Source organism: Anabrus simplex, chromosome 3 (genome assembly GCF_040414725.1).
Source record: "Anabrus simplex isolate iqAnaSimp1 chromosome 3, ASM4041472v1, whole genome shotgun sequence".
Taxonomy (NCBI): Eukaryota; Metazoa; Arthropoda; class Insecta; order Orthoptera; family Tettigoniidae; genus Anabrus; species Anabrus simplex.
In genome coordinates this window covers 261,728,471-261,753,185 of record NC_090267.1, presented here as the reverse complement: position 1 = coordinate 261,753,185, position 24,715 = coordinate 261,728,471, and the positions used below count along the sequence as shown (strand labels likewise).

General features: G+C 38.1%; 1 protein-coding gene across 2 annotated transcripts in view; it reads right to left on the bottom strand.

The window, feature by feature from the left end:
- The window catches only part of LOC136867205 (zinc finger protein 723), a 93,826-nt gene that overhangs the window by 47,095 nt on the left and 22,016 nt on the right, over positions 1-24,715 (bottom strand). For both annotated transcript variants that reach the window (XM_067144335.2, XM_067144334.2), the window contains exons 2-3: positions 20,473-20,556; positions 1,069-1,182 (exon numbers count right to left, since the gene is read on the bottom strand). In XM_067144335.2, the coding sequence (XP_067000436.2) occupies positions 1,069-1,182; positions 20,473-20,541 (183 nt within the window). In that variant the 5' untranslated portion in view covers positions 20,542-20,556. The remainder of the gene's footprint in view (positions 1-1,068; positions 1,183-20,472; positions 20,557-24,715) is intronic.

Sequence of the window (24,715 nt, the reverse complement as noted above, 5' to 3'; positions counted from 1 at the left end):
GCGCCGCGGCGATAGTTAAGAGCCTCTCGAAGGGAGTGTGGCCCCCTTGGGGGCCACTGTTCTCATGACAAAGCTTGGCCTGGATTTACATAGACAGGTTACAACTACTAAATTACATTTTCTTCTTGACGAACGAGTGTTTTTATTTTGCGCGGGTTGGCGTGGCGCGCATACGACCTCTAGCAGAAAAAAAGTTACATAGACTTCTTCACAGCTGATCGGAGCTGGCCAATGGGAATAAAGTCAATGGTGGCAATTTCTTCTTTCATGCTGCCTTGCTTTCAATTTTGAAAGAATATTTTTTGGGGCAGGATTGTGGGATTATACCAAGCGTAGAGGAAAGATCTCTCCCCTCTGGTACTCCAGGTATTGTAAAATGTTCCTTTTCAATCTGTACTAATGATTACCAATGCCGGCCCGCTTGCGGAAGCGCCACCAAGCTACCAATCAGAAACACACCCTCTCCAAGAAGTACAGGAGTGGTATAAGCTCGAGCTACTTAGAGCGATGACAAGGGAGGAGGGCTTCAAGTAAGTTATATTTTTGCCCAAGTTTCAAATGGTCTTGCCAGAGTGAAACATAACAATAGGCTGCAGGTGCGGAGTTGCCAGCACTACGTTGCTTTATTGCTCAAGGTCTGGCATTCATTCTATTATTTCTATATTGTGTATATTATTGCTGATGTTTTTATGAAAATATGCACAGTAAAAAAATTAATTTCTATAATGTATTTGTTCAACATTTTCCTCATTATTTTATAACGAAAGAATCCTCCTAGGCAATTTAGTGGGGAGGAAACCCCCAGCGATTTTGCACTATGACTGTAAGACACCAGCACATTTGACGGTGCATTAGTCCAATAAAGTGTGGAAGAGGAAAAAGGGGCAGAATGCAACATCATAGTCATTCCTGCACAATCATATTTGTTAACATCAATTCAAATTAAAGGGACTGTGATGCTCATCAGTATATATCTTCAAAAATTCAAAATTAGATTGTCTGCTATATTCCATTGAACATAAGCATCTGACAACATGTTGCACAAATTGTTCTATACCAGCATATTACCTCTTCTCTGAGAACTTGTGATTGCTGCATATACATGGCCTCTTGGGAAATGTTAGAGTTCATGAGTGTTAGCTGTTGATCATCTTGCGACTCTTCTGGGTTGCAATCAAATTCCTGTAAAAATATAATATTAGGTTTAATTAAAATAAATCAAACCTTTGACAACACTAGTCCTGTTTTATACTGAATTGTTAAGGAGACTTCAGCTAGCCTACTGTAGAACAATGAAAGAGTTAAAATGAACAATCCAAATGCTGCATATGAACCAAAATATGAAAACATGAATGTGTAGGAAAGAAAAGGGAAATTAGTTATTGAAAAAGAAGTTATACATAATCTTTAAGATTTCCAACCTAGTCAAACTAACATAAAATTAATACATACTAGAAAATTTCTTAAAAAAGAAACCATTTCATCAATAACAGAATATACCAGAAAAAGAAAATGGCTTCAACTTCAACAAACAAACAAAAACAATGTAAGTAATGGAAAAGAACAAACAAGTAATCACTGAAGTCATATATAGGGTGGTCGGAAACAACATGAACTGGGTATACGAGTGTTAGAGGATTGGTCATCTGATAAATAATTTGAAAAAAATTATTCGTTGTCATTTTATCAGCTGCTGAAGTTAGCCAATCAGAACGCTTTTCGGGTTCAAATGGGCTTTGTGAGGCGGTGTTGCAAAATTTGCACATCTTAATACTGGTTAATACTAGTACGCTATGGTGACACTAGCTGAGACCAATGGGGTGTTTGTGTTTGATGCTGATTTCTCGGCATGGCTCTCAAGCTGGTCTTAAGTGCAGATTTAGCAACATCGCCACACAAAGCCCATTTCAATTTGCCCGTGAAACGATCTGACTGGCTAACTTTAGAAGTTGATCAAATGACAACGGTGCAAGATATCAAATTATTTTTTGCAAATTATTTATAAGCATAACCAACCCTCTAACGCTCATATATCTGAGTCATGTTGTTTCTGACCACCCCATACAGGAAAGGAACTTCGACACGAACACATCGTAGGATAAATAGAATGGACAGGTCAATATGTCAAGAAGGAACAACAGAAAGAAGAGACAAGAACAAACATCAAAACATATGAAGACAGCCTTCTCACACTCCAATGAGGTTGTTTCAGCTTCCCAACTTCATAAGAAGGGCATCAATGGAGTAATCTGCATTGAACTTCATGTACAAAGCATAAAATAGAAAGAAAGATGGATAAATACAAGAAAACAGAATATAAGATTAGGAACATCGAACAAACACAGAATGGGAATGGATGAATATCATCTGTATAAAACTGTTGAGATGGCCCAAAAATACATGCAAAGGCCTATCCTTCTGGTGAAGCCAGGAAGCAGAAACGTGGCCATCAGGGTCTAAGAACAAATAGATGTAGAAGAACTGGGATTGATGACAAGAGAATCCATCTATCTGAGGATGGCTGTGTATGAAGATATGGAGATTGTTCTTGTCCTTTTATGTTTTCATGTTTGTCCTTCACTTTCTGTTGGTCCCTCTCCCCACACTGACGTATCAGCACGTTTATCATAAGGTAGAAGGAGCGCTGTACAGTCATCCAAAATAAGGCCTGGGGCTGATTGTGGATCAGATTACGAGCTCTTATTTTCCAAATTCCAGCTTAAATTAAAAAGGATAGACAAAGCCAAACCATCAAGCAGATATGACCTAAATCACATACCTCTTGAATATACAGTAGAGGTTAGAAACAAATTTGATGGATTCGATTTAAAGGATAGAGTCCCAGAAGAGCTGTGGTCAGAAGTGTGCTGTGTTGTTAACTCTTTCCGGTCTAATAGCTCACAATGGCCAAAATTACATTCACGCCGCTCTGCGAGCGTAGCCCGTAGTAAGGTTTGACAATTCGCTAAAAATCGAGAATGAGCTATGCATACATTCTGCCAACTACATTGTGTTTCTTCATGTGTTACTTACGAGAGTATTGCAACAGATGGCAGTATTGTCTAAGCCAGAGAATTTACGATATAATTGACGAGTGTGCATTAGTAGGTGTTGTTACTCAATGTGCTCTAAAACATGGTGTTTCCAGGTAAACAAGTGCTTGATAGAAGTTATATTTTAGATATTTTATGTAATCATAATCCCTCACATCTAAAAAACAGAAAACTTTATGACTATGTAGATATTCTTATGTATTCACACAGTTATGAAACACACGGGAACATACGGTAAACTGTAAAATGAATTCCAATCATAATGAAATGCAAGATGTTGTTTCGAATTCCTATTTGGAGGTCAATATTTCCATTTGTGAATAAAATTACAATTACATGCCTTCAATATCATCTTCCCTAACATCACCTTCCAAGCCAGTATCGTCTCATAAAAACATATAAATAAAATTTCACAACAGCTCCCATTTTCATTGTTTTTATTATTATTATTATTATTATTATTATTATTATTATTATTATTATTATTATTATTGAACAGTTATTATTTTATATCATTTTCATTATTGTTGTTGTTTTGTAATTGCAATGCACATTTTACATGATCAATCTAGGGAAAATATAACAGTATTTCAGAAAACTGTACTTAATTAATAATCCATCAGACTTTCTTTTTCATTCGCAAAATATGGTATTATATATAAACAATTTTAAAATCTCAAGTGATAGCTGACATGAAACAAACAACGTTTTTAAAAACTAGATGCTCAAACAAGCACAAAGAAAAAAGAATCATGCAAATATCTTACAGACACAGAGATATAAATCTTTTTCAAATCCTTAGAAATGCCCAGTCCAGAACGTTTGTTAGGGATATACAGGCCCAGACCGGAATGGGTTAAGGAGACAGCGGAAAAACATATCGTCGTTGCTGGGACAAAACCTCCTATGTGATAATATTTTTGGAGATATACTGACCCGCAGCACATACATTATGAAGAGCGAGAATGCCTTGACAATATTCACACAATATTGCACCTTAGATGACAGAACCTTAGCGGCCAAAGTTCTAAGCTAAAATATTTCACTTAGGAGGTTTTGTCCCGGCACCGACGATATTCCAAAGAAAAAAGAACAAGAAGAAGGGCAAATGGTTATCGGGTGAAGCATTACAAATAGCAGAAGAAAGGAGGAATGCAAAAATCAATGGGAAATCTAAATTAAATGCAAAGATTCAAAAACTAGCTAGAAAATATTAGAATGCCGTTTTGAATGAACAGTGCAATGAAGTTGAGGAAAATAACAAACTGGGTAAGATGAGGGATCTTTACATGAGAATTGGAGACATCAGGGAAGATTCCGGGCATAAATTGGAATGATAAAAGATAAAAATGGAAAAGATCTTACAGAAGCAGAGGAGGGAATATGTAGACGATTTGTATAGGAAGGCAGAGGCAGAACCAGATATCCTAGAAAGTGAGGGCAAGTGGGCCCGAGAAAGTAATGCAAACAATAAGGCACGTGGTTATGATGGAATCCCAGCAGAACTGTTCAAAATCCTAGGAGAGGATGCTGTGAAAGTGTTATATTCAATATGTCAGCAAATATGAGGAACTCAGGAGTGGCCAAAAGATTGGAAAAACTCAGTGTTCATCTCAATTCCAAAGAAGGGCAGTGCTAAAGAATGTTCAAACTACCAAACAATCACACTTATATCACATGCTAGCAATGTTATGCTCAAGATCCGGCAAAATAGGCTTCGGCAGTATGTAGATCGAGAACTACCTGAAGAACAAGCCGGTTTCTGTAAATGCAGAGGAATCAGAGATCAAATTGCTAATATTCGCTGGATTATGGAGAAAGCAAGAGAATTCCAGAAAGACCTATACCTTTGCTTTATTGACCATGCTAAAGCCTTTGACTGTGTTGACCACAATAAATTGTGACAAGTACTCAACACAATGATGATGATGATTATTATTATTATTATTATTATTATTATTATTATTGTTTAAAGGGGCCTAACATCTGGGTCATCCACCCCTAATGGTACGAAATGAGACAAAATGTAATGACAATTTAAAAGTCCAAAATCATCCACTGACCAGAATTCAAAACATGACGACAAAGGATAATTTAATTTCATGTGGCTATTTCTAGCCGAGTGCAGCCCTTGTAAGGCAGACCCTCCGACGAGGGTGGGCGGCATCTGCCATGTGTAGGTAACTGCATGTTATTGTGGTGGAGGATAGTGTTATGTGCGGTGTGTGAGTTGCAGGGATGTTGGGGACAACACAAACACCCAGCCCCCAAGCCATTGGAATTAACCAATGAAGGTTAAAATCCCCGACCCGGCCGGGAATTGAACCTGGGACTCTCTGAACCGAAGGCCAGTACGCTGACCATTCAGCCAACGAGTCGGACACGACAAAGGATGAATGGATGGATATGAATTTAAAACAAACATTGGATCCAACCCGCAATACCCCACATTCCCAGAAACTAACATATAAACAATAGTATTACTGACCAAGGGACTGCTTCTAAAGCACAATACTGAATCGATGATGCTTATAGTCTAAAGGGGTCCAAAATCCAGGTCATCGGCCCCTAATAATGGTACTTATCGGTAGGAAAGTAGAACCATGGTATTTGTCATGTTGCAGTACTAATCAAAAGTAGCATAGACTCGCGGTATTCCACACATTATGGTACTACTCATAGGTAATGTAATATGCACATGTAACACAGACCGATGGTGTTTCTCACACTGCGGCGCCATTAACAGGCAACGTGAACCTATGGCGTTCCTCACTTATGTGTACTAATCACAGGGACTCGTACTATCCCGTGGTGTTCCTCACATAGTGGGTGCTAATCATAGGCAAGGCAGACCTATGATGTCGCTCACCCATGGTGTCGCTCATATAGTGGTACTAATCACAGGTACTGTAAAACTCACCCTGATTCACACGCTGTCACTACTAATCATAAACTTATTGTGTACCCAACATAGTGGTACTACGCACAAGTAAAAGCGACCCATGGTGTTCCCTGTGTGATGGTACTAATTACAAATAGTCTCATGGTTCTAATTCGATCATCCATTGGTCGCCTCTTCCGACAGGCAGGGGGATACCATGGGTGTATTCTTCATCTGCATCCTATGTGGAACAACTGAATGGGTCAAGACTGAGAAAGGTGTACATCAAGGCTGCATATTGTTACCTTATTTATTCAACTTATATGCAGAGTATGTGATGAGGAATACAAATTTATTTTATTTTGTTAGTGGCTTTACGTCGCACCGACACAGATAGATCTTATGGTGATGATGGGATAGGAAAGGCCTAGGAGTAGGAAGGAAGCAGCCATGGCCTTAATTAAGGTACAGCCCCAGCATTTGCCTGGTGTGAAAATGGAAAACCATGGAAAACCATCTTCAGGGCTGCCGACAGTGGCATTCAAACCCACTATCTCTCGCATGCAAACTCACAGCCGTGTGCTCCTAACCACACGGCCAACTCGCCCGATGAATGCCAAATTAGATGAAACAGAAACTGGAGCTAAAATTGGTGGGAGAAATATAAATAACCTTAGATATGCTGATGATACCACCCTTATGGCGATGATGGGATAGGAAAGGCCTAGGAGTAGGAAGGAAGCAGCCATGGCCTGAATTAAGGTACAGCCCCAGAATTTGCCTGGTGTGAAAATGGGAAACCATCGAAAACCATCTTCAGGGCTGCCGACAGTGGCATTCAAACCCACTATCTCCCGCATGCAAACTCACAGCCGTGTGCTCCTAACCACACGGCCAACTCGCCCGGTAAATGCCAAATTAGATGAAACAGAAACTGGAGCTAAAATTGGTGGGAGAAATATAAATAACCTTATATATGCTGATGACACCACCCTGATGGCAGAAAATGAAGAAGAACTAAAGTATCTCCTAATGAAGGTGAAAGAAGTGCAAGAGCTGGACTAATGTTGAATGTCAAGAAAACAAAGATATCATGGCAACTAAACCTATCACCTTCTGGCATGTAAATTGTGAAATAATGGAGGTTGTTCCTTGTTTCATCTACTTTGGCTCCAAAATAACTGCTGATGGCGATTGCAGACACGAAATTAAAAGACGCTTGCTCCTTGAGAAGAAGGCAATGCCAATTTTGACAACATTTTCAAGAGTAGAGACGTAACTTTAAGAACGAAGACTTGTATAGTGAAGGCTATGGTCTACCCAATAACAATGTACGGAAGGGAAATCTGGACAGTAAGAAAGGCTGAACGTCAAAGAATAGATGCAACTGAACTATGGTGTTAAAGAAAACTTAGAGTTCCATGGATTGCGAAGTGATCTATAATGTCCATATTATAGGAAATCAACCCAGGTTGTTCGCTGGAAGGTTAAATACTCAGAAAAAAAACTATGATTCACCATGAAACCATGATTCACTGGAAAAGACTTTAATGCTGGGGAAGACTGATGGGGTCACGGAAAGTCAGAAGCTACTAAACGACTAACAATAATAACAACAGTGAATAACTAGTAGCTAATTATTTATAGCTGGTGTAATCACTGTTATCATGTCTATGACCTCCTTTATGATCCCCCAGTGGGTGGGGGCAGTAGAACAACACCCAGAGTATCCCCTGCCTGTCGTAAGAGGTAACTAAAAGGGACCACAGGGGCTCTTAACTTGAGAGTGTGGGTTGGCGACCAAGGGACCCTTAGCTGAGTCCTGGCATTGCTTCCATTTACAGTACTTGTACCAGGCTCCTCACTTTCATCCCTTGGTCAACTCTTGTTCTTTTCTGACCCTGACGGTATTACGTATGGAGGGAGTCTTTCATTTTCACTCCATTCATAGCTCGTCTTTCTTTGGTCGATATCTTTATTTTCCGAAGTGTTGGATCCCTTCCATTTCTTTCTCTGATTAGTGTTAATAGAGGATGGTTGCCTAGTTGTACTTCCTCCTAAAATGATAATCACCACCACCACCTCCTTTATGATCTTTGACCAACAGTGTTTTACACTGACTGATGTTTTAGTTTAAGGCACATTAATTAACCAAATCTTGAAATTTACAGCGCTATTAATTTATAAATCACTATGCAGGAAATCACCAATGCTGTTGTCACCAGGGATGGTAATACCACTGAAAGAGTATAACATTTCTGGCTAACAGAAAAATGCAATCCAGAGGTAGAAATCAAAATCAACGTTGCAAGACATGTGCTTCTGAAACTAACATAGTGTGCGTAACAGTGACCTTCGATTTGAAACTAGCCGGTGTGTTGTGAAGTGTTACGTGTTACTGCTGACACCGACACAGATAAGTCTTATGGCGACGATGGGATAGGAAAGGCCTAGGAGTGGGAAGGAAGTGGCCATGGCCTTAATTAAGGTACAGCCCCAGCATTTGCCTGGTGTGAAAATTGGAAGCCACGGAAAACCATCTTCAGGGCTGCCGACAGTGGGGTTCGAAACACAAATGGGGAAATATTACTCCATGATGGCTGCCAATCTTCTCCGAGGAAAGAGCACCAGAAGAATTATGATTTAAGTCAAGGATGAACAATTTGTTTTGGAACACTGACCATTCTCATGCGAGTTCAAAGGGCACTTAATTACTGTACCATGATAAAAGAAAGAAAAAATGAGTTCCAGGCTATCCTGAAATAAGAATAGCCTGTAAAGAACGGGACTGTTCATGAAAGGTAAGAATCAATATTAAATGAGGAATGTATCTTAAGATGGGAAAGATCACATGTGCCATCTGGAAAAGTAGAACCATGTTCTTTGGACACAGCTACAGAATAGACCCAGGAAGACTAACCAACAAGATAAATTTCTTTGAGACCTACAGAGGTGGAAAAGGATCTAGAAGAAAAGCATGGAAATCAGCAACAGAGAAGTCTACAATAACGAACACCACGAGTTTTCAAGAAAAGATTAGATCACAGACTCAACCACCACAGATGGAAGAAAGGAGAAGAATACAGACTGAAAGAATGAAGGAGTACTAGGCATGGACCAAAACCCAGAAGTAGCTGAAATTAAATTTATGTGGCCCACATTCAACCTAAACAAAAAGAAGATATGAAGATCAGCCAAAGAAAGTAGACAGAAAAGTGGAAACAATCCTCTGAGCTGTGACTTATGTATGATAGGGCTTGAAATGCTTGAACTGGTCTCCGACACTGATGATGAAGCATTTTTTTCAATTCAGATACTTGATTATAATATCAGCAAGTTGGCAACACAGTCAGTCACATAGTTGTGAGAGTGCATTCAGGATATGGTGGATTTGAATCCCACAGTGTACAGCCCTGAAGATGGTTTTCCATGGTTTCCCATTTTCACAGCAGGCAGACTGTACCTTAATTAAGGATATGGCTCTACCTTCCTAATCTCTATACTTTTCCCATCCTTGCATCACCAAAAATCTTCAATGTGTTGGTGCGATGTTAAACCACTAGCATATAAAAACAAATTATTATTATTATTATTATTATTATTATTATTATTATTATTATTATAGATGTTCAGTTTATGCTTCTTAATGCAAAATTTTAGAGGAATATATACGTGTGAATTGTAATATAGGACCAACTTTCAATACTAAACTTCACATGCAGTCAATGATATTGTTAATATCACATATGACCGATAAGCTAATCTTCTCTCATAATTCTTCCTTTTGGGATACACAGATCTAGAAATTGTTCATTTATTTGAGTGATTACTTTAGGTGATTGCTTTCTATGTTCAGAAGAAGACTGGTATGAGCTCGCAGTTGGGAAGTAATTGAGTAAAAGTAACTGAATTACTTGTAACAATTACTTCTTTAGTAATTTTTACTCATAATCATTACTTTCAACAAAATGTAGTTTTTACTTGTAATTTACTTCTGAAAATAAAATTGTAATTGTTTCATTTTTTTATACATTCTAGTAATCGATATACATCACATCGAGAGCTGGCAACTTTTGGAGACGCAGCACTCGCAAGCCAAGAGTATGGTTCCAGGAGACACGATGTGCACTTGTTCATTTACTCGCAGGTTGTTGTGGTTACTGGTTGAGATTTAGATAATCGTGTACTACATGGTCGAGATGGCGGTGGTGGTGGTGATTGTTGTTTTAAGAGGAAGTACAACTGAGCAAGCATCCTTTATTAACAATAATAAGAAGGAAAAATGAGGAGGTCTGACTGTTCAAAAAGTGAAGGTAACAGCAAAATAGAGGAAAGGACCACGAAGCGCCTGAAAATAAAGACTCCCTAGGCCTCGGAAACCTAATACCGTCAAGGTCACGAAAGAACAAGAGTTGACCGAGGACACTGACACAAGTAAGCGGAAGCAATGCTAGACTCACCTAGCAGAACCCATGCTCCCAAGTTGAGAGTCCTTGGTCTCCCTTTTAAGGGGCCCATAGACGTGCAATATTATTATGCAATATCGGGGTTTGTGCAATAAAATTGATAGTGCATATTTAATATTGAAGGGTTGTGCAATATATTGTACGAAAACAAGAAAGTTTGAAATATATTGCACAAATCGCAATATACTGTGCTGTGTGTTGGCAATATTGTGCAATATCCCGTCCTTCCACCAGTTGGTATCAACAAGCGTTGGAGAAGGTATCGTGATGGCAGGCAAAATAGGAGGAGTAAAAGTTTATTTTCAAGTTTATCAAAGTGTACCATGGCCTTCCGGCTCTGTGAGACGTTAAGAGCAAAGCGAGGAGTTCATCATACAATTCACCATTCATGCGCAGAAAGTTTCGAAAATCATTTGGTTCTCATTTTCTCAGTTCATTGAGTAAATTTTCATGAGTGTACTTTTCTCTGTCTAGAAACCACTGTTTGGCCCTTGTGCTTCTTTTCCGTTTCTGCTTCTTTTTGGTAGGCCTACTTACGCCCACGGCGATCAAAACGCAGCAAAGATCAGTGTCACTCAATATAATCACCAAATAAAATACCGGCATGGACTGACTATATATTGCAACGCATATTGTACGTCTATGACCGCTTTGCACAATATATTGCACAACTATCAATATTATCTCCACACGATTCTATTTATTGCACAAACTCGATTTTTGTGCAATAATATTGTACGTCTATAGGCAGCTAACAATATATTGTACAATCTATTTTGCGCAATAATATTGCACGTCTGTGGGCCCCTTTAGTCACCTCTTACGACAGGCAAGGTTTAGTGTGGATGTTACTCTACTGACCCCACTCCCTTCTGGTAGAGAAAGGAGCTGAAATAAACATATGACGATGGAGGGGTTAAGGCATTCCCTTAACTGAAAATGTATTTTGCCCTGAAAATAATGAAAACACAAAAGTGACATGCAAAGTTTGCTTGGGAGTGATCATTATGAAAGTCTGATTATTTTCACCTAGTAATAATAGCCAATGAATGTCTCTATCTAATAGAGGTGTGCAATAAGCAGTCTCAGGCTCGGACAGCTTGTATGTGTGTCTGCCAACTAAGCTAGGCTCGCATCGTGCGATAGCACTACATAGCCAGGCTGGGCTTGTTACATCACGAGGGCCATGTCAAGGCAGCTCAGCTAACAGGGCTTGGTTTCCTTTGTAGACTGGGCTTGCTAGGACTAGTGTAATGGCCAGGCTCGCTGAGCAGCCAATTAGTGGTGTGGTGCGTTCACCGACAGTTTACAGCTTTCCCTTCTGAGTTAGATGAAAGAGACATTCAGCACTGTTTTGTAAATAATATAGTTGTAATAATCAAGACTGACCACCGTCATAATATCAGGATAGTGTCGTCCTAGCTCCTCATCCATACCCAGGTGATTCCCAGTGCTATATGATGGAACTGAAGAAGCATGTTTTGTATTGTTGGACTGATGTCTACTCCTAAATCATCCGTGACTTTGAGATGTTCTAGGAGGCAAAACAAGTCACTTGTGAAATGTTTACTGATTGCTTCCAGTTTATTTCTCACTTTTTCTACTTTTTTTTTTTTTTTTTCCAGTTGAAGCTGATGAAATCTCAATCATTTTACCACAACAGTTATGTACAGATTTTAGCATGATCCGCTTAGTATTTCATCTTGTTTGAGTACGCTCAACACTACTAACTAAACCTGTCATAATTAACCTCTTAACATACCAATTATTTATAAAATTGTGATCTTTTTTACCTAATTTTTTATTGTTAAAATGGGCTATTTATTGAAAACTAATGACAGTGGTAACAATAAAAATTCATTTTTCGAACTTAACAATGAAATATAAGCCACCGAAAAGTTCCTGTTTTAAAATCCCGAGTATACTCGTGATATTTTTTACGGGTTCTAAAATAAATAACACAGCACTAAACAGATGGCAAGTAATGCAACATGACACTCAATACTGTTCAAATGTTTGTGGCTGTGTGAAATGCCCTAAAACAAGGATCAACACACAATGCTACATCGCTGGAAAGCTGCGAAAACGAACTGCCTGAGTCACCGACATCCACTACGGTTGAGTCAGAGACATCTGTTGGCAAAAATAGGACCCTAAAGTAATAATTTCATAAACATCTGGCGGAAATATTGAGAAACAACAAGAAACGAGTATATTCGGGCTTTTAAATTAGGTACCGACCAATGAGCGACATTCCCGAGTATACTCGGGATTTTATTTTATATAAATATATAAAACCCCGAGTATACTCAGGCTTTCATGTTAAGAGGTTAATTTCCATGTTGATTATCTAGTTTAGCTGAAAATATTTCCAGGAAGTTTCACCAATCAACACAATAAAGGTACTTTATCATAGTATTTAAATGATTGTGTACTAGTTTCCGTTCAGCTTGGAACGATCTTCAGCTCACAAATACATGAATTAAGAACATTTTAGAAAATACCCCCACAACTGAATACACATAATGTAACTGTAAAACTATATGATTAAGCGATTGAACAAGTTGAATTCAAAAATATTATGAGACTTTATGACTAAAATTCTACTGAGTCTTTGGCAAAAAACTCGTACTCGATCATTAAAATAGCCCGACTGAGTGGCTCAGACGGTTGAGGCGCTGGCCTTCTGATTCCAACTTGGCAGGTTCGATCCTGGCTCAGTCCGGTGGTATGTGAAGGTACTCAAATATGTCACCCTCATGTTGGTAGATTTACTGGCATGTAAAAGAACTCGTGCGGGACTAAATTCCAGCACCTCGGCGTCTCCGAAAATCGTAAAAGTAGTTAGTGGGACACAAAAACAATAACATTATTATTATTATTAAAATATTACAGTATACTGTATATCCCTTGATTGTGTTGATTGGTGGAACATCCTGGTAATATTTTCAGCGAACCTAACTAAACCTGTACCTTTGAAATTTATTTATTTTATTTATTAATGTCTTTCTGTACATGGCGGGGCTCAGGCTATGAAGCCTGCTATTATGCCAAACCATATAATTATGCACTTGTATAAACATAATATACTGAACATTATAACTACTTAAAAATAAGTTAATTAAAGTTAATGTGAAATGTAATTTGTATGAAATGTAAAGCATCATAAAAGTCATTTTAACATTTTAAAATTAATTTATAATAATTACTATTATTAGAGCTATATCTCGAAAAATATAAACTATAATGTTTCTAACCTTACATTGACATTTTATTCATTTAACTTAATAATCTAAAATTTAAGGGTACTTCTAAGAGTAAATCAATCTGAGTGTAGGTAAAATTTCCAGCACATTCTTCTGAATAGCTTTAGGTTGCTTATGTCTCTAATTTCAGCCGGGAGAGAATTCCAGGAACGTATGGTCCCCGGTACAAATGACTTGTTAAACGTACTACTGTGATGAGTGGGGATGGACAGCAAGGTTTGTACTGATGACCTTGAGGGTGTTCTGCTTGAGGGAGAGAGGTAGTTGAAATCTATTCTCAGATAATGTGGTTTACCTGTTCGCAGTATTTTGTGAAGAAGAGAAACAGCATGGTATTTACGTCTATCACATAATCTTAACCAGGACAGCTGATGGAGGAATGGGCTGATGTGGGAATGGAGCGGAACATTTAGAATGAATCGAATGCAGGCATTATGCGCCCGTTGAAGTTTAGAACCAAGTGAACAACTTATGTTATTATAGACTACATCACCATAATCAAATATTGGTAGTATTAGTCCTTGAATGAGCAGTTTCCTGGTTTTGACAGGTAGAAAATCTCTCAGTTTGTATAGTGAGTGTAATGAACCGAATACACGTTGACAAATTTTTGTTACGTGCTCTGACCAACTTAAATACTTATCAAAAATTATTCCAAGGTTCTTAACGGAGTCTTTCAGTGCTATAGGTGTTTCATTGATCTTGACAACCGGTACGTTGATGCTTTCTAACTTGGCATGCGCTTTTCTAGATCCTATTATGATGGCTTGCGATTTTAATGGGTTTACTTTCAGGCAGTGGCTACTAGTCCATTCGTTAATGTTAAATAAGTCTTCGTTTAATTTCATGGTTGCTTCTTGTATGTCATTCGGCTTGGTGTGAATAAACAATTGGATATCGTCAGCGTATAAGTGATATTTACAGTTCGTCAGTTGTTCTGATAGGTCATTCATGTATAGGGAGAACAGAAGTGGTGATAACACCCCACCCTGTGCTACCCCCATCTCAGTATTTCGCCACCTAGACACATTGTCTCCCACTGACACACATTGTTTACGTCCACTGAGATAGGAACGTACCCAGCATAATACATTATTAGAAAATTTCATCATTTCTAATTTAGCTAGTAAAATGTCTTTATCTACGCAATCAAATGCCTTTGTGAGGTCGAGAAGAGTAAGAATTGTCATTTGTCCGTTATCCATTGCTAGCTGAATGTCGTTAGTTACTTTTACTAATGCTGTGCTGGTACTGTAGTTCGATCTAAACCCTGATTGATATCTGTCGAGTAAGTTATGATGTAAGAGATAGGCTGTCATTTGTTTGTGTACTAGTTTCTCCAGTACTTTTCCTAGTACAGGGAGAATACTAATAGGGCGGTAATCGTCAAGGGTTGTGGGGGTACTGTTTTTCTACAAGGGCCGAATGATGGCATTTTTCCAGTTCCCAGGAAAGATTGCCGTCATAAGAGAGGTGTTAATAATATGCGTTATTGTAGGAAGAATGATGTCTAGAATTCTTCTTAAAAGGGACAGGTTTATTCCATCGTGTCCAGTAGACTTTGATTTTATGTCATTAAGGGCGCTCTTTACATCACCTGGAGTCACGTGAGAGAAGTAGAATGTTTCACCACCATGCTTTCCCTTTGAAAATATTCTGTCAATAGTGGCTCTCTTGGCATTTCCGTTCATCTGGACGTTTCTTGAGCTAAAATACTCATTCAGATCATCCAAAGGTACATTACAGTTACTGTCCTTTGTCTTCGTTTTACTTAGACCCATATCTCGGAGAGTCTTCCATGCAACAGCAGAGTCATGTGTATTTAAAATTTCGTACGAGTAGCGTATTTTAGCGTTTCTTATCATCTGCGTGGTTTTATTTCGAAGTTTTTTATAATTCTCAAAATTTTCCTGCGCTGGATGTTTTACGTAGTAGCTATAGGCTGAGTCCCTATCTTTCATTTTATCACGAATTTCTTGATTGAGCCACGGGGTAAGAGGGTCGCTTTACTCGAGCAGTACGTAATGGGGCATGTCTGTCGTATAAAGTTAAGAGAAGTTCGTTAAAATGAGATACTTTGTCGTCGATGTCCTTTATATACTGAATTGTGTGCCATGGTGTGCTCAGAGCGTCCTCAATGAGAGCTTCGTCGTTCAAATTTTTGAAATCCCTGTATTTGATTATCTTAGGCCTGTATTTTGGACATTTTAAAGAGTATGCAGCGTAAATCATGTCATGGCGGGAAAGGCCTGGCACAGGCATCTGTCCATGTGTCAATATACGGTCATTATTGTTTGCAATGATTAGGTCGAGGAGTGTGTGCGAGGTTGCAACATGGTGTGTGGGTTGCAAGGGCAGAATTGTCATATTAATTGATTCAAACATGCATGTCAGTCGCCTAGTCTCAGTGATTTCATTTTTCAGGTCAGTGTTGAAGTCTCCCATTAAAATCATAAGTTCATACCTGAATATTAAATCCTGTAGCGCTTCTTCTAAATCGGTGATGTTTCCAGTCTTCGGTGGGCGGTACACTACACCGAGTAAACACTTCGTACCACGAATTTCAATTTCTACAAACAAGAACTCCGCTCTGTGAGAGTATTCACTTGGCGATTTAAATATTACCTTGTATTTCAAATCATCGCGTATAAATATTCCGACTCCGCCTCCAGGCTTTCCCTCTCTGTCGTTCCTAATTAAAGTGTATCCACTCATTTTAACCAGCGCTGAAGGTATAGATTGACGCAGCCATGACTCTGAAATCATTATAGCATGCAGATTACAGGTTGAAAATATTTCGGAGAATTCTGAGAAATGTGGGACAATGCTCTGTGTATTGACATGTGCTATTTGTAGAGAAGTAGGGTAGGGCACAAGAATGTCTTTGAGACGGTTAGCGGTATTCTGCGAGGGGGCTGGCACGACGGGGTAATGACCTGCCTGGGACAATGGTGAAAGGAGGCTGAAATTAGAGACATTTGTTTCCTGGTTGCTAAATGTTGCCAACTTGAAAGTTAAATGATGACAACTGATAGTAAGAAGTACCTACTACAACTATAAGATTATCACCTAATCAAAACTACAACTATGTGGAAAATTAACTTAAGTGAACTAAAATAACTATGGCGGTCCTTATATTACACAGAGTCTGCTCGTGACTAGCGAATACTGTTCAAATCTGAACGATTAGTTATGGCTATTTTACGGTTCCCTTGTTTTACGTATACGATCCCATCTCTAGACCATACGTTCTGGACGGTAAATTTTGCGACAGCGTCCTGAAGAAGTCGGAGTCTTGCTGGAGTTAGGTCCTCGCGGATGGTTTTATTCGTGCCCTTAAGTTTCTTTTTGTTCGTGAACATAGCGTTCTTCTTACGGTATGAGACAAACTTGACGATTATAGGTCGCGGACGCCCATTCTGGTTTTTCCCAACCCTGTGAGACCTATCAATGTCATCCACAGAAAGACTGACCCCGATTTCTTTCGCACTGTCAAGAACTAAATTGTCAGTGTTCTCGTCCGCAGTTTCCGGTATACCGAACACACGTAGGCACTGCCTTCTCTGATACTGTTCTAAACAGTCAGTTTTATCCTGCAGTTCAGTTTTTAAATCATAGATTGTTTTGTCCCGCTCCTCTAGAGCCCTCCTAAGTTCTTCAATTACACTCGTATTAAAATTGATAGTTTCTTTTAATTGGTCAACAACTGACTTTGTTACCTGGTCCTGGATAAGGTTGGCAAGCGTGCCAAGTGTCTCCTTGCTGCTCAGCACTTCTTGTACGGCCTGCTTAACTATGGCTTCCATTGGTACTTGCTTCACCTTGCGTGGCATTATTAATTTATTGGATTTCTTGCCTTTTACTTTCACCAATCACTTCACTAACACTCACTCAGAACCACTGCACTAGTAGAGATAATGTTATACACTCTGAGCTGCCACACTACGAATATTCACCTGCTAAATCCACGTTCGCCACGAGCCTCGTATTTTGCGTCTATGCACTGTCCGCCATAGTTGTTGGTCACAGCTTTCTGTGTTTCCTTAGTTATGTATGTTATGTCCTGTGCCTGAGAATTAAGAAAATCATCCTGGAATGTGTGCCGCTAAACTGTATTTAAACAAATTCCCTACACAAGGTATTCATGTAAAGCCTTTGTGATCTGTTAAGGCCTTCCTAATATTCAAACCTCAATCTGTTACAAATGTAACCCATTGTAAGTTTGGCAACCAAATTCCTATCACAGCACACTGGGTGGTAATTTATTTCATGATACTTTCACCAGACTTCAGAATATTGGGGAAGAGGCAAGTTAAAAGAACACACTTTCTTTATTGCCCACTCATTAATGTAGTGAACCGTCAGGAAAATAAAATGATCTGTTTGTAATCAACCGTCCACATTTCAGTAGGTTAGCATAAGACTAACACCCCATTGCGTCAAGAATGTCCGGTATTATAGAGCGATGAATATATCAGCCATTTCATTGAATTCACTGGAAAACGGTCGTCTGGTGCAGTAGTACCTCAGACCAAGACCATCTACAATAATATCAGACCTTAATACAAAAGCAACATGGCGGACGCATCGGTTCCATATAAACACGCCTGTGATACATAACCTTTTCATTATCGTATTGAGTTGCTAAGCTGTCAATAATAACGAACAGAATACTTTACTTTGGGTAATAGACCAATACTATCTAGAAATAACCTATAGAGTTATTTAGATAAGCAATGTGTGGATAATTCAAAATATAAATATTTTCTATGAACTAGTATGGTAAAGGATATAGGTAATATAGGATTGCATTCGAAAATAACAATCCTGGGGGAATATTTGATGTGTTTCAATTCCGTCAATTAATTAATCAATGACCAATGATCCGAATTTAGGGCTGTCGTCCAAGTGGAAGATTACGTATCAATTGTCTACCTAGTCTTTTCTTCAGTGATTTCAAAGAAGTTGGAAATTTACCTAATTGGTGTAGATGTAGTAGGGGGCACACTTGGTAAATTATTCCAGACCGTAATTTTCCTTCCTATAAATCAGTACTTGTTTTAGAAATACATTTATTTGAATAACCTTTCTATTACCATACGCTTTTAAATATATGGCAATAGCCTACCTCGACCAAGAAATTTGTTAGAGACATAACCTTGTTGCGAATTTCAATTCTCTCATAACAATGATTCTGATAATGATCCACCAAACTGCTGCATCTGTTTCACTTCAATCAACAGGAGAATCAATTGGAAATTCTCTGGTGGCATATGCATTTTCGTATAAAGCACTTTAACACCCAAATCGCTGGCAACGTAAATACGTACTGTAAGTGACAATATATCAGTTGATACCTTGTCCTATAATTTAACAAAGAGAAAGTAATCTTCATTCACAAATATAATAAATAGTTTTATCACTTTTTACAACCTCACTTTTAAAATCCTGAAAAGGTATATTAATTGAGAAATGTACTGGGATTGGCACCAATACAGAGTTTTGGCCTTATCTGGAAGAAAAACAGCTCATTAGGTACACAGAACACATCCTTTCTATTGAAAAATTTATCCTCGAATGTTTTAATGCACCCTAATAAATTACGTGTAACTACGAAATCGTCACGATGCATTAAGTACACTTGATCTGAATGTAAGTGCATCTGCTGTAATATGAATTACATCCAGGCATGCAATACGATCGACACGTCCTAATATATCAAAATAGTTTTAAAACCAAATTTCAGTAAAAACATCACTACACTAACGTTTCCTAATCAAACCAAACCAACAGAAAGAACTAAATAGATGCTTCGCACATGCTCATGTTTACATTTGAACAAACCGATCGGGGCACCATTTTAGCTAATATCGATAGCTGCATTAAGGTCTGATACATTGTAGTTGGTCTTGCTCAGACCCATTTATTTTACCCAGGTTTCCTAAGTTAATTCTTGTGCTACCATGTGAAACCTATACCTGACACACAACACTGAAAGAGCATAGGTCTAAGGCAAACATTTTAACACAAGCCTCTGTTATTTTATGTTTTATAGGGCTAGAAATAACTTGGTTGCATGAAGTACTCATCTGACTCGAAGGAGAATAAGTGCAAATATACCTTGTTAATGTGCTCATATTTGAGCTTCGTAAGAGGTACTGTCCTATTTTGCATTGCACAAATTCTGTTATCTGTCTCTTGTCATCAATAAAAACATTAAATTGTTCTCATACTTCACTCTTTCCAACAAAATTTTTTTAATGCAGTAGATTTATTTTTTATTTTACTCTCAACTTCACTTATAATATCAATGTTCAACAAGCATGTAACCACATTGAATTGAACACTGGTGTTCTGGATTCATCATTAATGTGGCCCAAGATCTTTGAGCTCATCATGACTCGACCTTGTTAACCGCTGGGCTTGCTCATTTCCTAGCATGAACACAAGGAAGCTTGTGCCAGCCAGCCGGTAATATCATCGCATCACGTTCAGGCTGGTGCCTGGAGATATAGGCAATTTCTTTGGCTTGAACTGGGCTTGTTCTCTTCTCTAGTCTCTATGCTAAACAACAAAATGGAGTAGTGTATTTTTCCTTGCAAACTTTGGTATCATTCCATCCCCATGTGAAAAAATGTCAACGATTCCCTAAAGACTCGCTTTCTGTGAAGTAATTGTAATTTTACAGATTATGTTTTGAAAAAGTAATTAGTAATTGTATCTGAGTGAACTTTCTCTCAGGTAACTGTTATTTAGCCACATCCTGACAATATTAACTGATTTCAACATTAGTTCATATAACTTACCCCACACTGATCATATTCAACTCTGGCCACCCATTCTGGTTCACATTTGACAACAATCTCTTGTTCCATTCTTTAGATTTTCTCCTGAAACATTAAAATAACATCTCAATTACACAATCATAATATCAAAATGCTATAATTTTCTTGCCTTAATTTCTATATAACTAAATGAAAGTGAATCTGAGTTCTAACAGGAATAAGTTTCCAAATTATGTGACTGGAATTTTAAGTAGGTAGTTGGAAAATCATAACCACTGGAGCATAGATATGGGGGGGGGGGGGGGAGATTAGGGGTCTGAACCCCACCCAAACCCTAAAAATTTAGAACAATAAAAAACAGGAATAATAATATAAATGAAGAACTTTAATTATTGTGTATTTAAAATCTCAATAAATTAACTGAAATGCAAGACATTCACTTCTCAATAACTGTTAAGTTGACAGCACACTCAAAGTCAATTTATATCAACAGAATTTTAAGTTAAAGTTGTTCTGTTGGCTACAAATTCAGCGTTATTTCTATATTGACAATGAAGTCGAGTGTTCCTAACATAATTCCAATGTAGTTGGTCCATTATTGGACATTATACATTTTCCAGCTAACTCATTCCTGGTTGCCAGCGTTTCGCTCCAGTGTGCAAAATTGGGATCATCAGTTGGTAGATAGCACACCCACCAAAACACATGGCTAGTACATACCGTGGAGGCCACTGCGTAGGCTACTTGGAGCCACCAGCAGTGCCAATGCACTATGAGAGACTTTATCTCATTTCCAAAAATTGATGCCTGCCTGGCCATCAGATGGCACCAGTGGCATCTGATGGCCTGTTCCTAACATGGTATGAGTGGTGTGTGTTAGAAATTTGTTAATGGAATGCCTTGAGGGTTAATTTAATGTTAGATACAATGGCTGCAGTTTGAAAAAAATATTGTTGGCATTTCAGTCAGAAAAAACAATTTGAAACTTTGAAAGGACAGATCCCCCTCACCATCACCACTATCATAGAAACAGAAAAATGATCAAGGTTACTGGGTGACCTTCAACCATAAGTAATGGATGTGAGAGTTGAGTGGAATCGTGTTTTGGCCAATGCAAGTAAAATTTTTTTTTAAAAAGTTACACTCCTCTGGCTTGGGTTCCTCAAAAAACAGGAGGTCCTCAGACTATGGTTACAATATCAACAGTCATGTAAAGCTACAATCCTCCTTTCCTTTCAACCATAAATACCATATTTACTTCCATAATTCTCCCTCCTAAGAATTATACAACATATTTTTTTAAATCTTGTTTTTCCTTACATCTTGTATTAAGAAACAGGAAACTCCTTGCACTGAAGAGAGTGTTTTGTAGATTCCAAGAATTCTACAAACACCATTGCACACAGGATTTTATAAACAAACCTTTCAGATTACCCGCTACCACTAGCTCCCTCAGGGAGGGACCAGATATGTCGTAAGGTGAAGTGTAAAATAGAATGAACGAATAGTAGTAATACCATGCCGTTTAAACTTAAAAGTTGTTTATTTTGCAGGGAAAGTGGAGTCAAATGCATGGGAAGACTGTTCAGTGTAGAACCGAAATTAATTTACTACTGGAGGGCTCAGAAAGATGAATTAATGAAAGCAAAATTTACGTGTCAATGTTTTTGTGGCCCAAAGTGCAAAAGATATCCCGAAGTTGAAAAAGAAGTGCTTGATGATGTAGTGGAACTGAGAAGTGATGGCGTTGATGCATCTCATAAAATGTTGTAATTGAGAGCCAAGGACACACCAGAAGAAAAAAAAAATGTAGCATCACAAGTCCGCAATTTAAGGGGAGCGTGGGGTGGGCTCTTTGTTTTATATGGATAGATCTTGGTCTGCAAAGGCAAACCACATTGGCTCAGCATCTACTGTATGATTAAATGGACAAAGTAATGAAATTTCAGTTTTGTCATCAAACGTAGACAAGAAAATTATTTTCTTCCATCTCAAATTGGAAATGTGGACCAAACTCCAGTGTTTACTGACATGCTGCTCAGTATGAATATTAATTAAAACAGCAGAAGGAGAAATTACCCTCCACTATAAGAATGGTAGTTACAGAAGATGGTAGAAAACTACCACATTTTATCATTTTAAAAGGAAACTCTGAAAAAGATGCAATCTTCCTCCTAGCATTACCATACGAGTGCACAAAAACGTGTGGATGTCAGCTGATTTAATGAAAGATGGTGGTTGAAAGTTCTGTGAAATAAACATCCTAGAACTTTAATACATAAACAAGCCGTGTTTGATCTTGGCAGTTTCCGTGGCCATCAAGCGAGCCAGTGAAAAATGTCAAGTGCTGTTGCAAGATGGTTCTGGTCATAATACCAGGTGGGATTACATCAGTTTACAGCCACTAAACATTTTGGTTAATAAACCATTCAAAGATCATCTTTGCCAATTTTACGGGAATGCAAAAGGGTAGACATACGAACATACTAGAGAAACTAGAAATTTGCATGTTCTAAAAGCAGAAAAGATATATTAGTTTAAACGAATATAAATAGAAGAAAACATGTTATTTAAATTGATGGTTCAATTAAAAAATAAAAGATGAAAGAAACCAAGAAGGGCGTAGCTTAAAATCAACATCTTCCTTCCAGCATTACATGTTCTCCTACTTGCTCCCCTCTAACATCCAATCCACGCAAACCATTGCTCAACAGTCTGTCATCTCAGCTGACACTGTACAGTCTGCCACATGTCTCTCTAGAGCTGCTGCATTTGAACATAGGTCATTATTCACTTTAAACTATGGGTTCTCACTTTTGTGAAGAGTCAAATTAAAGAAATTTATATCGCATCATTTTCACCTTCTTACAGATAAGGAACGATCTAAATTATCCCTGGCAGGCTTAATCATTTCACTACCATCATGTCCAGCTCCATGGTTAATTTTGCTGGCACGGGGGCTGGGTGTATGTGCCGTCTTCATCATCATTTCATTCTCATCACAACACGCAGGTCGCCTATGGGTGTCAAATAAAAAGACCTGCATCTGGCGAGCCAAACTTGTCCTCAGACATTCCCGGCACTAAAAGTCATACGCCATTTCATATTTTCTACCATCGTTCACTAAAAATTGGAAATGCTTTGTCAATCACCACTGTAACTAAAGTAAGGGCACATTATTCCTCCTTTTAATACTTCATGGACAAAGACTTGGAAGTGCATCAAGGGACAAGTGAAGTGGTAGTTACAAAGCTGAAAGGCAAATGCAGTTTTAACACATCCCATACACATGCAAATAGTGACCAACAGTGCACTAATTCACATGTGATTTTTAGATTTGTAATTTTAATTGGAAGATTTTAGACACACTACGGCTGTTAAATTACAGTATATTTAGAATCCTAATGTTATAGTTTTTAGATAATTTTAAGTAGATAGGAATGATATTATCTTAATAGGTTCAGAAATGCTAAGCGATTTTAAATTATGAGCTGAAGAAGAGAATGTACGTTCTTGAAACATGCACTCATCTCTTAATAAAGACAAGAAATAAACACTGTACTTGCTAAGTACTGACAAGGTGGATCCAAAGAAAAAACACTCCTGTTTGTTGATAACAATCAATACAAACCAACAGTGACCAATATGGTCAAAATTATAGAATTTTATGGGATGCAGATGGCATGTGATTCCGGCAATATGACAAAGAAAAGGCACCATTAAGAGACTCACTATAGAACAGGTGTACTCTTGGATCCTCTGGCATGGGCTCTGAATATGGAAAACAAAATCATGAAGACTTTTAAGAAGACCGAGATACTACATCTAATTAAGTGGATGGATCGGCTAATGACATTATATGGAACAATGCATTGGATGAAAATGACAATTTGCCGACTGGTTATGTCTTCCGATGAAAGCCGCAGAGAGTAAAATATAGGTAACCTACATAGATTTCTGTTTATACACAATTAATCCAATTTTGATATGCACATTTTATGAATGATGTTTAACTCTGTATTCTGTGATGTTTATGCTTGTACAGTTGATTTCAAGAACAAACTAATTAATATTGCTGCCATTTCTGAATTGCTCATACTTCATTTTAGTTATTTGCTGTTACATAATAATCTGATAAATAAAGTGTTTGACAATATTTACCACAAGTTTACTTTTTTTCTTTTTGTTTTTTTCTACAATCATCTTTGTGTCGCACAGACACACACATAGATCTTATAGCGACGATAGGATAGGTAATTTGCTT